The following is a 15905-nucleotide window of genomic DNA, read 5'->3' on the forward strand; positions in this document are numbered from 1 at the left end:
ATAAACCAAAAGTTATTTTATATTGACACTTAGTGAAAATTTAAGTCATATTAAGGGCAAACTTTCTATGGATTAAAAATGGCATGTTTCACAAGAAATTATGCGCGCACGCCCATTTAAAATTTCAAAATGCGCAGAATTAATTTATAATCTAAGGTTAAGAAATCCAGCTACACCAATTCCCAGTCTAACATTATTGGTAGTGCTAAGGGGGAAAATGACATTTGTGACCTATGGCGTCAACATTTCTCCGATTTATTTAATAGTATTGACTCATCTGAGCATAAAACTGTACAGACGGTGAAATTGATGTTTCACCCCATAATATTAAGCTATTAATTGACAAATTGCCCAATGCTAAAGCAGCGGGATATGATGGTCTATGCAATGAGCATTTCAAATTCGCTTCTGAGCGTCGACTTAGTATTATTTTAAGTTCAACGGAAGTTTGTACGATTCCTGTCTTATAACTGTGTTAATTTTGCCTTTTCCATTGATTCTGTCAGCAATCGTCGAACGATATCTGATATGGTTTTTCTATATAATATTTTAAATTCTAAATATGACTGTTCATTAATTTCACTATTTAGTTTAAATGTTCCTGGTCGTACACGAAATAGACATTTATTGCATATTCCTTTTAGCCGTGTCGACTGTACTAAGAGGGGACTTTTTTAAAGGCTACCTTATACATTTAATAATCTAAATAGCAATCATATCGATATTTTTAATGATAGACTTGGTTATTTTAAGAGGACGATTATGTGTTCACTTCTTGAACAGCCTGCATAACCTGTTTGATTAATTGAAATTGTTTATGGCATGCCGATCTATGTTATATATATATATATATATATATATATATATATATATATATATATAAATAAAATAACAGCAGAAAACTTGGTTACTTCATTGTTTTAATCACTACAAATTTGTTTCGTACGACCAGCATGTAGCTGGCCGCACTCTTCAGGTGAAATATAAAACATAAGTGACACAGTTGTCTCATAGTGCTTAATAAAAGTGAGTCATCAGGAAGTCGTATACAATAGCCTATTGTTTTAGATAAACTGTTTGGTTCTGCAATTTAGTAAGAATTTTTTCCTATGTCTACAAGTAGAGACTAACTCGTTCTTACGGTTCAGTGAGCACAGCTCTGGTTGACATATAATAACATACTTTTCATCATAAATTACATCTTTTGTTAATATTTGAGTAAGGTTTGCATTTCTTTATAATTTTCCATTTAATTGAGTAATTTGTTTTAGAGTCTAAAGTGTCCATATATATTTACTGAGTTCCGTTGCATTTCTTAGTTTTTCGTTCCGGAATGAAGACGTATGGTTTCTGTATCTGGTTTTAAACTGGTTTTCAGTTAGTCCGACATATGTTTCTTCTTTTGATGAATCTTCTCTCTTTACTGTAGCTTGGTAAACTACACCTTTTGTTAGGCAGTTACCTGGGAGCGGGCATTCATTGGGATTGCGGCAGTTACATCCGCTTGTTTTCGCGTTGGTTTCAGTAGATTTTTCTTTGGCTATCACATATTTGTTGTGTGCGTTAATTACTTTGTCTACACTGGGCATGCAACTGTAGCTTAGTTTCAAGGTATTTTTGTTAAATATTTTTCTGACCTTGTTGCCGGCAGGAAAACAATCTTCTACTATAGCTAAAAACTTGTGGCCGATGTTGGTTGCTACGTTTTTGCTGAATGGTGGGTTAAACCAAATTATGTTTCTGGTACGTGATTTTTTGGGCTTCTGCTGTTCAGCATTGAACTCAAGTTGATGGTTGTATCCACTTTCTTGAGGGCTTCCTGGTATAGGGGTGCATATATATATATATATTTTATCTGTATTTTATTGTTAACCGTTTTTGATGTTGTATTGTTTTATGTTTCAAACCTGTTAGTGGCGGTATTTATCGCTGTTGGTTTTGACTGAATAAAATAAAATAAAATAAAATAAAATAAGTGTATGTTTTAAGGCTATGTTTGTTCACGGGTTTGTTCCAAGTAATCTCACAAAAGTCACGCTTGTTCCGGTAATTAAATCTAAATCAGGGAATATCACTGATAAAGGGAATTATCGGCCAATAGCTTTGGCATGTGTAGCTTCTAAACTTCTAGAGTCTGTAATGATACAACATTGTGGTAATTCACTGGACTCCCATGACAACCAGTTTGCCTTCAAATCTGGTCACTCAACCGAATTGTGTATATTTGCTCTTAAACAGATTATCGAGCATTACAACAATCATGGTAGCCCAGTTTATTGCTGTTTCTTGGACGCTAGCAAAGCCTTTGATAAAGTGAATCACTGGACACTTTTCAAGACCCTAATTGACAGGGGTTCCCCTTCACCTGTAGTTAAGATACTGAGGTCATGGTATAGGAATCAGGAATTTGTTGTCAGGTGGGGAAGTTCCGTTTCCGATTCTTTCACTGTTCGTAATGGGGTTCGCCAGGGAGGCGTTATGTCCCCTCTACTTTACAATGTGTACACTGATCCGTTAACTGTTGAACTGAGTAAGTCAAAAGAAGGTTGTGAAATTAACAGTCTTAAACTGAATTGCCTAAGCTTTGCCGATGACTTGGTCCTTTTGGCTCCGTCAGTGACTGGCTTACAAAGCCTAATTGGACTTGGACATATTACCTTAAATGGGGCACCTCTAATCGTTGATAATTCAATAACCTATCTTGGTCATGTGATCAGTAATAAACTGAGTGATGAAAGTGACATCAAACGTCAATATCGATCTATTTGCATTAGGGCCAACTCTCTAAATAGAAAGTTTGGAAAATGTTCTACTAAGACTAAATGTTATCTATTTAAGAGTTACTGTGTCAGCATGTACTGTTCAACCTTATGGTGTAGATATAATAAGAGCACTCTGAGATCACTGAAAGTATGTTATAACAATGCCTTACGTTTGCTGCTGAAGCAGCCTAGACATTGTAGTGCAAGCATGATGTTTGTCTTAAATGACGTCCCATCCTTTGATGAGTTCATTAGAAAATCTGTTTTTAGTTTTAAAAATCGTGTGAACGCAAGTAGTAATTCCTTGATCATGGCCATTAATCGCCACGTTCTTAGTGTGTCAAGAATGCACATACAATGGAATGCTTTGTTGCATTGACTTTATATATTTACATATCTTTGTTTTTGTTCTATGAGCTGTTAGATTAAGATTTTTTTTTTCTCTCTTTTGCTATGGATATAATATTATGTCACCATGATATTCCGAAATAAAAAGATAAATGAAAATGAAATAATCAACTTTCTACGCTGATCCTGACATTTTAAGCATGTGAAAAATTCCCACGCACGCGAACAATTTTGCGCGTAAGGTGCGCACGGAGCATGAAAATCATGTATTTTTCTCTTGAATTATGATTTTACAGCCTTTCCTAGTCATTTAAAAAAAGATTAACATCATTTCAAATTAAAATGACGTCATACGAACACATTGATTTAGACCATTTGCGCGCGTTTTAGTTAAAAAAGTTATAAAATATTGTCAAAATAATGCCAATTTTTAATCTATTATAGCTCTTCAGGATCAAAGGTGACCCCAATTTTTTTAACTTTTTATGTAAGAATGCAGAATTTTTACCTCTCGGATGTTATGACGTCATGGTATGGCCACACGAATGTAAAATATAGGATTGTTGTCTCTTTCATTATTGCTCATCACATTCAACAGAGCGCATCTCGCTTATACATATTCCATTTCCCCCGGGATTTTAATATTGTCTACGTCCATCAACTATCTTTTGCATGAGTTAAAAATATTTTAATTTTGATGACGTCATCATGTCTAAAAATGTAAATAACGTGGGTCACTTATTTTCATCTTTACAGTAAATTTTAATCTGTTATAGCTCGTCAGAATAAAAAGTGATAATCATGATTAAAACGTTTTCTGGAAGCTATTGGATTGTATACGAATCCATGTGAACATTTTGCCAATTATATGTTGTGACGTCATCATATGGCCAGTTGAATTGAAAAATCGTATTTTCATATTTTGCGTCATAGTTCATCACATTTAAAAGAGCGCATCATTATTTTATGGACTCAAATTTCTTCTACACGTTAATATGTTGTTCCTGAGATAATTTCCTTCTGAAATTGCTATCTAAGTGTTTCATTTTGATACCGTCGCCATGTTAAAAATAGGAATAAATGGCGGGTCCCATAATTTCACCTATTCTACATGTATGTAATATGTATACAGATTATACTGTTTGCACTGTATATACTATATGACACAAAATTGACAGAATTCAGCACTAACAGCATATCATATTCTTCAGTTCTTGTCATAATGCCATAATCCTTATCTGTGTGCAATATTCCAACGTATGACGTGCACGTGGCGTTTGTCGTGGTGCGGATAACTAACTCGTCAAAGTGACGAGTTTCATGTCTAGTTATTTATTTCTCTCTGTACAAATTTGGGTAACAATTATCTCAAAAAGTTATATGTCAATGATCACAAATTTTTCACAATGTCTTTTAAATACTTTAACTTAACCATAATAAGCTTTTCAGTGTGATCACTCAACCGTGACGTCATTAATACGCAATTTTGTGAAATCACACTATCAATCATATCTCCATAACTCTTTATCACATATCAATGAAATTCACTACACGTAAACTTCAGGTCAAGGGTAAAAATATTAGCAAATAAAAACTTACGCGTTTCAAGGTCATGCACGTGAAATTGCGCGTTAAAAATTTAAAAAGCTCCAAATTAAGTTTTGATCAATTTAGAGCATGAATTAGGCCATTTGCGTGTTTAAAAAAATTACTGCGCAAAAACACGTTTTTGCGCGTGCAATGCTTAAAAAGCGTAAAAAATACGAATTTTTTGTACAAATCGCAATTTACCCACCATCCTTAGTACATTCACCAAATTTGAGTCCGTTCCGACTTAAAATAACCCTATACGAGCAGGTTAAAAATGACAAAATGCGCACATTAATTGCATCAAAGTGCTGAAAATGGTGAAAAATAGGTCTTTTTTAAAATGAAAATAACTTTTCAGAATGCAAGATGACCTCTAATTTTTTAAACTTATTCGGGAAGCCATTGAGTTGTAGATATGAATTCATGTACATATTTGACGTACAAAATGTTGTGACCTCAGCAAATGGCCACTTGAATTTAAAAATTAGGATTTTTTAACTTTTTGTGTAGTTTATCACATTCAACAGAGCGAATCTCGGTTATTTGTGCTCGAATTTCTCAAAAATTTCAGTATGTGCTTGTTTTCATTATTTATCTTTCTCATGAGTTGTCGGCGTTTTCATTTTGATGACGTCATCATGCGTAAAAATTTGAATAACGTAGGTCGTGTAATTTCACCTACACCATACATTTGAATATCTTACAGCTCTTCAGAATTAAAGGTGACCTTGAAGATCATAATTTATTAAAAAAGCTGATGAAATGTAGATATGAATTCATATAAAAAATAAGCCTATTGGATGTTGTGATGTTATCATGGCCAGTTGAAGTTAAAAAGTTGTTTTTAAATTTCTTTAGTCAAAGTTATACAAATTTCAAAGAGCGCGCATTGCGCTTCTACGTGCCAAATTTTCCTCCAATTCTTATAATTGTTTGCTCAATTCATTATCTTTCGAAAGGTGTCAACTTCAAGTTTATTTTGATAATTCCATCATACCAAAAAATTAGAACATGATGTGTGTCCCGTAATTTCACCTATAGCCTGGGTGCAGAACAATTATTATACACATTTGCGGGAAAAAAGTATAGGAAAATTTTTTTTTGGTTTTTCTAATAGAGTATACCATATGGAATGTCAGAAAAAAAATCCCCATCCCAGGGTCTTGGGGAAAATTTTTTATGGCACTTTTAAATTTTGGCCTATATAACACACACAAATTCCTATTAACTTGCACAAATACCTATATATAGGGGATAGGGAAAATCAATTAACAGTTTTTGTTACTTGCAGTTGTGTTTCAATGATTAAAATTAGTAGAGGCTTACTTTAATAACTACTTCTCATAGTAGTTGATGAATCAAGTCGATACGATGACATCATCATGCCAGAATCCAATATGGCGTCCAGTTTGGCGGGAAAAACAGGGTATTGCTAAACCCCCGCAAACCCCTGGAAACCTCCAAAAAAAACATAGAAAACCCCACCGAACCGACATAAAAGTGATTGAATCATGGAGTGTACGCCCCACTGGGTATGTCCATGTAAAAAAAAATTAAAATTTCTACTGTTAACTACTTATTTTTGGGATAAAACGTCATTTTTTGGTTAAAAATTAGCATTTATTTTTTACCAAAAAATGATGTTTTACCCCAAAAATAAGTAGTTAACAGTAGAAATTATATTTTTTTTAAACATGGATATACCCAGTGGGTTGTACACTACATGATTCAATCACTTTTATTATGTTGGTTCAGTGGGGTTTGCTATGTTTTTTTTTAGGTTTGCAGGGTTTAACAATCATTTTTGACCAAAAAAATGATGCTTTACCCCAAAAATAAGTAGTTAACAGTAGAAATAAATTTTTTTTTTTTACATGGATATACCCAGTGGGGCGTACACTCCATGATTCAATCACTTTTATGTTGGTTCGGTGGGGTTTGCTATGTTTTTTTGGAGGTTTGCAAGGGTTTGCGGGGTTTAGCAATACCCTGTTTTTCCGCCAAATTGGACGCCATATTGGATTCTGGCATGATGATGTCATTGTTATCGACTCGATTTATCAACTACTATGAGAAGTAGTTATTAAAGTAAGCCTCAGCAAATTTTAATCATCATAACACAACTTCAAGTAAAAACAAGCACGAATGTGCAATACTCGGGGTACAGCGAAAGAAGCTGTATACAGACATATACAGTTAGAAAGTAAAGAAAATAGGTTTCGCCAGGGCTCGAACCGGGACCTTCTGCGTGTTAAGCAGACTTGACAACCACTACACTACGAAACCTCTTACATTAAAAATGTGGGTTACAGAAAGTTTTTTAATCCATTTAAATTACAAATAAATGGTAATAAGCACAAAGCAAAATAAACATGTGTAAAAGTGATAATTACCGATTACACAAAATAAGTATTTTAAAAAATAATAAAAATAAGATATACTCTGTATAATTGTCATATTGCGTATACAGTACTTTTCACCATAAATTAAAAAAAAAAAGGTTTCGTCCGGGCTCGAACCAGGTACCTTCTGCGTGTTAAGCAAACGTGATAACCACTACGGCAAGAAGCCGCATATAACCATATAACTACATAACGCTGTGGTGTGTGTCACACATTGTGGCTTCTTAATTAAACAAATTAATTAACAAAAAATTAAAAATCCGGCTCTATAGCTTTGAGGACATGTCCCTGTAGTATGTTCATGCCAAATCCCAGCTCAATACTATAACGAATAAGGGAGGAGTAGTACTTTAAAAATCGCACTTTTTAATCAATAGTGTCCAGATGGAGGAAGAGAAGGAGAAAATGAGTAAGTACTAGACTCGGGTACCCCGAGTAAAAACGTGAATTGGTTTTCCCTATCCCCTATATATAGGTATTTGTGTGTGTTAATAGGCATTTGTGTGTGTTATATAGGCCAAAATTTAAAAGTGCCGTAAAAAATTTTCTCCAAGACCCTGGGATGGGGATTTTTTTTCTGACATTCTATATGGTATACTCTATCAGAAAAAAAAGGAAAAAATTTTCCTATACTTTTTTCCCGCAAAATTTGTACTGCACCCAGGCTACTATGCTACACTGTATATAGATATACAGTATATACTGTACATATTGTATATGGAATATAATAGGCACAACTCAGCACTATAAGCGTATAATAGGATGGCATACATCAACATTTTCCGATCGTATGTTAATGTACGTGCATGTTTAAAAAAAATTAATTTCGGTAAAATGATAAAAATGATCACCTATAATTCGTCAAAGTGACGAATTAAATTCTAGTATTAATAATTGAATTTGTTTTATTTTACCGATGATGAGAAAGATGTGCCTTAAAAAATGACAATTTGTAAACATAGTTTAAGATTATAATATTAATCAGCATAATGTCATTTAACAGTACATAATTATTTGCATATTAAAATTTGTTCTAATGGGAAAGTTTGTCCAAAAATGGCCGAAAGTATGATTTTACCATTTTTGGCCTTTGACCTCATATGAGGCCAACTTGACCAGCAACCTATTAATCAATAACCATTAAACATTGACATAGAATTAAATTGCTTCCTGCATCTATATATAAATTTACGTAAGGGCAAAATTCGGTAAATCTAGTATAGACAATTTTCCTTGCAAGCCCATGACTTGTGGTATTGTTGTGTCATTTTTTTCATGACTTATATTGAACCATATTTTTTTAATTTCAGCTTCAGAGACAAAACGTGGGTCATCATAGCCGAAGTTCATCATTGCCTTTCTATAAGACAATGACTTTTAATCATAATCCATCTTATAATCAGATCAATGCTGCAGTCTTGACATCACCTACAAATGATGTGTTGACCCTTGATAAATCTGCTGAAACACAAAATCGTGACAGAACTACAGCAAAAGATGCTCTTATGTTAGTTTTACAAGAAAATAAAGCGCTTAGTAATAATATCAGGCAATCGCATATTACACATGTTTCAAACGACCCTTTGATGAATATAAGTCGTGTAGCTGAAGAGAAGTTTGATAGACATATGGCACATTCTGATCTTCCAAGTGAGAATTTATCAAAAAAGAAAGGATCATGTGAATGTAGTACAAACTCAGATATTGATTCTGAATGGAAATGTGAAATGGAGGCTGCCCTTGTTTATGGTGGCGGGAAAGCCTACTGTCGCCTTTGTGGAAAAAAACTAAAGATTACAGAAGATGATAAAATCCAATGGAATACTTCACAGACCCTTCAGCCTAGGGAATTATCAACATTACCAAAAAATCCACTCTTTGCCGATAACAATGATAAGTCAGCAGCAATGTCTAATAAACAAAGGAGACGAACTCTTCATAAAATGAACAGTTTGTCTGCAATGAAAAGACCTCCAGAAGCTGATGAATTTAACAAGGGTAGCCTTTTTTCATCATCTTTTCCAAAAGCTATGGAACGTCAAAGTGGAAGTTTACTTGAAGAAGGTAGGTCAGTAAGTCAGGTAAAGTCAGTTTCACTGATGAGGCATGGCATCACAAAATCGGCTTAGTGTCAGAAATAATAATTTTTTAGATTTTTATATATTCATAATCTATATTTAATATAAGCTTTAAAATGAGGTGTTGGTTATTAAAATTTGGTTTATTATATGAAGAGTTATAAATGAAAACATACGAGTCACTTTCTACCTCAGGAAATCTTCATTTTGAAAAATCAACAATGAAGTAGTGACGCCGATTAGCTGGGCCTAGCCTAGCCCGCCGATCAACGCTATTATCTCCTCAATAACGGCAAACTATATCACTGTGTATCGTTTTTTATTGAAATTTTAAAATGGGTAGGTTAGGCCGTATTTCACATTCTGAACTTCAAGGCTAAATATCTCAAAAGTTTGGGTTGCGACTCTGCGCCGCTTTTGTGATGCCAGGCCTCATATAGTCAGTGAAACAATTTTACCAACTGAAGCATTGTCATTTTTTCAGTTATTAGTTATCCGCATTCAGCGGATAACTCCTTGTAACTGTCCTGTTTCATCATCTTTTTTTTTTTCTGTATTCTTCTTTCTTTCTGTCATTTTTGTGCAGAGCGTATCTCTAAAACGTGTAAACATGACATTTCATAACTTTGTCAACATGTGGGCATTCACGTGAAGTTGTGCACCTGCTATTGTGAATGACGTCAGAGCTGCGCAACGTGACTTACGCGCGTTTTTATGAATTTCGCGTATTTAACATAGATCAAAAACCATACTGTATAACAATTTAAATTGAAACTTAACAAAAGTTTAAGTTATATCTTGCGCTAACTGACTGTGTAAAAAAAATGGCATGTTTCACACGAAGTTACGCGCGTTTAAAATTTCAAAACGCGAAAAATCAATTTCTAATCAACTTTCTACGCGTTTCATGTCATTTTGAGCAGGTAAAAAATTCCCACGTGTTGAAAACAATTTTTTTCGCGTGATTTATGTTTTTCCAGCCTTTTCTAGTAATTTTACCAACTTTTAAAAGATTTCGACTTAAAATTACGTCATACGGGCACGTCGAATTGGATAATTTATGTGCGTTTTTGATGAAAAAATTCAAAAATTCGTCAAATTTTGTCAAAATTATGCCTTTTTTTAAACAGTCGTAATTTCTAAACTGGACGGTCAACTTTTTGTGGATGACATATTCTTGAAGTTGATGAGTTGTAGATATCGGATCATGTATTAATATGGCTAACCGGACATTGTGACGTCATCGTATGGCCACGCGAATATAAAATTTAGGATTTTTGTATCTTTCGTCATAGCTCATCACATTTAATAGAGCGCATCTCTACTTATCCGTTTTCAATTTTCACCCTGATTTTGAAATTGTCTAGGTCAATCAACTATCCTTCGCATGAATTAAAAATATTTTAATTTCTATGACGTCATCATGCCTAAAAATTTAAATTACGTGTGGCATTAATTTCATCTTTACAGTAAATTTTAATCTGTTATAGCTCGTAAAAATAAAATGTAATAATCACGATTAAAACGTTTTCTGGAAGCTATTGGATTGTAGATACGAAATCATGTGAAAATTTTGCCAATCAGATGTTGTGACGTCATCATATGGCCAGTTAAATAAAAAATGTTGTATTTTCATCTTTTGCGTCATAATTCATTACATTTAAAAGAGCGCGCATCAATATTTCACGTATTCAAATTTCTTCTACACGTTAATATGTTGTTGCTGAGATAATTTCCTTCCGAAATTGCTACCTTCGCGTTTCATTTTAAAACCGTCAACATGTTAAAAATATGAATAAACGGGGGCACCCGTCATTTCACCTATACTACACTGTATGTAATATGTATACAGAATATACTGTTTATACTGTATATACTATATGACACAAAATTTACATAATTCAGCACTAACAGCTTATGATATTCTTCAGTTTAGGTCATAATGCCATAACCTTTTTCCGTGTGCAAAATTCCAACGTATGACATGCGCGTGGCGTTTGTCGTGCGGATAACTAACTCGTCAAAGTAACGAGTTCAAGTCTAGTTTGCCTTTGGATTTATATACAGTATATATATATAAACACAAGAGGCAAAGAACATTAATTCTAAACCGCCCGGTGATATGCTGAAATTTAATTAATTAATTTGAAACGATAAAGATGAGGAAATCTGTGAGAATGAGAAAAAGTCGCCCCAACCGAGGCTCGAACTCGGACCGCCTGCTTGATATGCAGATGTCCTAACCATTAGACCACTGGGGCTTTCATGGTATTGTTCGAACTCGATTGGATAACGACTCTTTAACATTCTCGGCGTGGTACGGCGGAACAGCACTAGTCCTCAGTTGTACGCACGCGCAACAGAGATCAAATTGATACGCCCTCATCTCTCAGTATTTTTATTCACGAGGCGGGATCTCCGAAGAGATACTTTTATATATATAAACACAAGAGGCAAAGAACATTAATTCTAAACCGCCCGGTGATATACTGAAATTTAATTAATTAATTTGAAACGATAAAGATGAGGAAATCTGTGAGAATGAGAAAAAGTCGCCCCAACCGAGACTCGAACTCGGACCGCCTGCTTGATATGCAGATGTCCTAACCATTAGACCACTGGGGCTTTCATGGTATTGTTCGAACTCGATTGGATAACGACTCTTTAACATTCTCGGCGTGGTACGGCGGAACAGCACTAGTCCTCAGTTGTACGCACGCGCAACAGAGATCAAATTGATACGCCCTCATCTTTCAGTATTTTTATTCACGAGGCGGGATCTCCGAAGAGATACTTTTATATATATAAACACAAGAGGCAAAGAACATTAATTCTAAACCGCCCGGTGATATACTGAAATTTAATTAATTAATTTGAAACGATAAAGATGAGTATATATATATATATATATTCAGGTTGAAATTATCAGACCGTTAGGATAGAGTGCTCAATACCAAGGTAGAGCATAAATAAATAAATAAAATAACAGCAGAAAACTTGGTTACTTCATTGTTTTAGTCACTACAAATTTGTTTTGTACGACCAGCATGTAGCTGGCCGCACTCTTCAGGTGAAATGTAAAACATAAGTGACACAGTTGTCTCATATAGTGCTTAATAGAAGTGAGTCATCAGGAAGTCGTATACAATAGCCTATTGTTTTAGATTTAGATAAACTATTTGGATCTGCAATTTAGTAAGAATTTTTTCCTATGTCTACAAGTAGAGACTAACTCGTTCTTACGGTTCAGTGTGCATAGCTAGTCGAATACCGTACACCAAGAAGGGCTTGCGCTGGGGGTACGGCGATCGGCAATCGTGCGTATAACTATAAATAAATACTACTAGGCCTATTCCAATCGTAAACGTTTACAAATTAAATTTTATCGGAGCTCCTAAAACAGCTCCATAATGAACAAATCTTTTCAACATTTATAACATCACGCTAAAATGCCTTGAAAACTAGGCAGAAGCAGGTTGCCGTTACGTTAGTACACTGTAGCTAGGCCTAGCCTACTCAGTCCTAGCCAACGAGGTGACAATATGTACAATCTGTGTGGCAAGGCATTTATGTTCGGTGTATAAGACGCACCCTTAATTTAGAGGTCAAATTTTCGTGTCAAAAGTGCGACTTATACACCGAAATATACGGTATGTCTGCTGTACTTCTGCAATTATCTACATCAAGAAAGATCATCAAGTACAGTGCTGCTGCGCGTACTACAGTAACTGCACAGCTACGTTACATATCACCCTTCTATCTACAGGTGACATAGAGATGAATCCGGGTCCAGTGAAGAACCCATGTTCAGTATGTGACAGACCCGTTGTGGTATCACATAGGTGCATAAGATGTACAGATTGCAACCTTGAGTGCCACATAAAATGTGGACGAGTGTCTCCAAACGACTATAGGAAAGCAAATTTCACTACTTAGATTTGTCAAAATGTCTTTTTGTACACATACCCAATTAAATAAATGAAGCTGTTCTAAATCATTCACCATCACAGAACAAAATCACTGATGGGTTTGATCCCATGGTGGATCTGTCAGTGTTAAAAAACAATTAACATTTCTTCATCTCAATGCGCGATCGTTATTACCAAAGCTCTCAGAAATCAAGTTGATTGCGGAAAATACCTGATGTGCTGGCAGTCTCAGAAACTTAAATGCTACAGTAACATACAATGAGATACGAATAAGTGGTTATTTATAGTGCTGTTAGACAAGATTGTCTAAATGATTCACACGGTGGAACCCTCTTATATGTAAGCGACAAACTTACAAAGAGATCTACTTAATGAGAGATCTACTTATCTCAGTTCTGAAAGCCACTTGGATAGAAATTATCTTTCCCTATACAAAACCGATAATTGTTGGATGTGTTTATCGGCCACCAAGATATCACGATTTCATCGACGACTTCAACAGCGTTATTGACCAAATACCTGCTCGTTTCTTACAAGACGGGACAGGTATCCTTAAGCTTACACTGACACACATAATTAATGCTTCAATTGTTAGTGAAAATTTACCCGATGACTTTAAACTTGGTAAAGTTAAGCCTATTTTTAAAAAGGGGGATCGTACAGACCCCAATAACTATCGACCTGTTGGCGTTTTATGCATTGCATAAAAAATTCTTGAAAGGGCAATGTATGTCCAACTAGCCAATCATCTGAAAAACAACAATCTGATATATAGCCTACAATATGGCTTCAGTGAAGGTTTCTCAACTGAGACCTACCTCATTCATCTCATCGTCCATGTTAATTCGAAAATGGCTAATGGTCAACTTACAGGACATGCTGCGTAAAGCCTTTGATTCAGTTGATGGTATTATATGTGAAAAACTGTACGATATAGGATGTGACCCCACTGGCTGGTTCTGGTCTTATTTATCAGACAGAAAACAATATGTTGCTGTTAAGAATGCCACATTGGGTCATAATAGCATGTACTAATAACAGTATTCTGGGCCCCCTACTTTTCTTAGTGTATTAATGACATTGTAACATCAATTGATCCTCATTGTATACTTTTTCTTTATGCCGACGATTGTGCTATTTTGTATAGTGATCCAAATCCTATTATAATTGAAGCTAAATTGAATAATTGTTTAAATAGCTGCAATGACTGGTTAATTGACAATGGTATCACGATGCATGCCGGAAAAACTAAGCGTATCATATTTGGTACTACTAGACGACATGTAAATAATGTTAGGTTTAAATTAAATGGATAATACATTCATGTATTATTAGTTAAGTTAAATAATGAGTTGGCATCGTATTTTCTGTTTTTGGCACGTCTGACATCCAGCCCAGGTTTACTATTATAAATACCAATACCTTTACATTTTTTAAAAGCTCCCTCTATGGTTTGATGTATTTTAAAAATTCCCATATTTCATTTTTACAAGTTGGGAAGTTTGCAATAAACTTTGTTGTTGAGAATTGTTACACTTTATTCTATATTTTGTTATAATTATTAATACATTCAAAAGTGTTGTGAATTATAATATCTCTTGTAAATATTAATTTCAGTGCATTTGGTTATTTTGTAGGGTCCTGCAGTGTGTCTCCTGTTACAGATGGCTACTTCCCTCGCCCAGTCGAAGGTCAATCACTACTCAGTTTTTTGTCATTAAAAGATTTCAAAATGTGTCCTGAATTAGACAGAGTAAGAAAATTAGCATGCAATGTTATTATAGGTACACAACATTTATGCTGTGTAGGCCTGTCATATATCAACCACTAACATATCAACTAACAATGTAATATTAACCACTAAACAAACTTAATTATATACTAATGTAACAAAATTAAATTACTAACATAAACAAAATAAATCTAAACAACACTTTAAAATGTCAGGTATGTTATGCATTGTATTTTGGAAAAAAATGTAACCTTCCATCTTTATTTTGTACATAGTCGAGAAATTAAATTGAAATTCTAAAAAGAGTGCGAAAATGACTTGGTTTATGTTCTGTTTTCTTATAGTTATTTACCCAGCGACCAGATTTAGTTTTTTTGTACATTTCATTTTCTGGCAATATTTTCAAATTCTAAATTTCTAAACTCTCACCTCTATACGATTTATTTCTATATAATCTATATAAAAACATGGTTCTATATATATGTAGCTATATATTACTGACACAGACTCTTGTTAATTTCTCAACAGTACTTGATTTACACTATATACAGGTACTCAGAGAATGATTAAGTTGTAGCTATTAGTTCAAGTTATTTCCAAATTGTGAATTTTAAAAAGAGTTAATTACAGAATATACATACTATTCAAGGAACAGTAAAGAGGGTGACTTATAAGTTCAGTGACCCTACTTGTCTCCTCCCAAGAGCTGGTACATCCATTAAGGTCCCACTCAAGTAATTATTAGATACCAGTTTCTTCAAATAAAACACCTTAGTGGTTATAGCCCAGGTATATAGCCTACATTAGTTAAGTATGGTCAACCACATGAATTCCAGGAAAGTGAGTGACCTGCTACATATATACTTTATCAAGTATTCTCCTACTGATGCACATAAATGAAAATTGTCAGTTATTTATGCTGAAGCTTGATTACATTATTAAAAAATCTGTGGGCACAACCTAGATGGTACACATAGCATACCATTTAGTTGCAGAAATAAACCATAACCCACTAATAATATTTTAATTTTTACAAATCTCAGTGGTTTGTAAAATACCATGGG

At 34.3% G+C, this 15905-nt stretch overlaps 1 protein-coding gene across 1 annotated transcript in view; it reads left to right on the forward strand.

The window, feature by feature from the left end:
• The window catches only part of LOC140048489 (run domain Beclin-1-interacting and cysteine-rich domain-containing protein-like), a 106892-nt gene that overhangs the window by 32883 nt on the left and 58104 nt on the right, over positions 1-15905 (forward strand). The window contains exons 5-6 of the mRNA XM_072093220.1: positions 8413-9166; positions 14747-14862. Of these exons, the coding sequence (XP_071949321.1) occupies positions 8413-9166; positions 14747-14862 (870 nt within the window). The remainder of the gene's footprint in view (positions 1-8412; positions 9167-14746; positions 14863-15905) is intronic.

This window comes from Antedon mediterranea, chromosome 5 (genome assembly GCF_964355755.1).
Source record: "Antedon mediterranea chromosome 5, ecAntMedi1.1, whole genome shotgun sequence".
NCBI lineage: Eukaryota > Metazoa > Echinodermata > Crinoidea > Comatulida > Antedonidae > Antedon > Antedon mediterranea.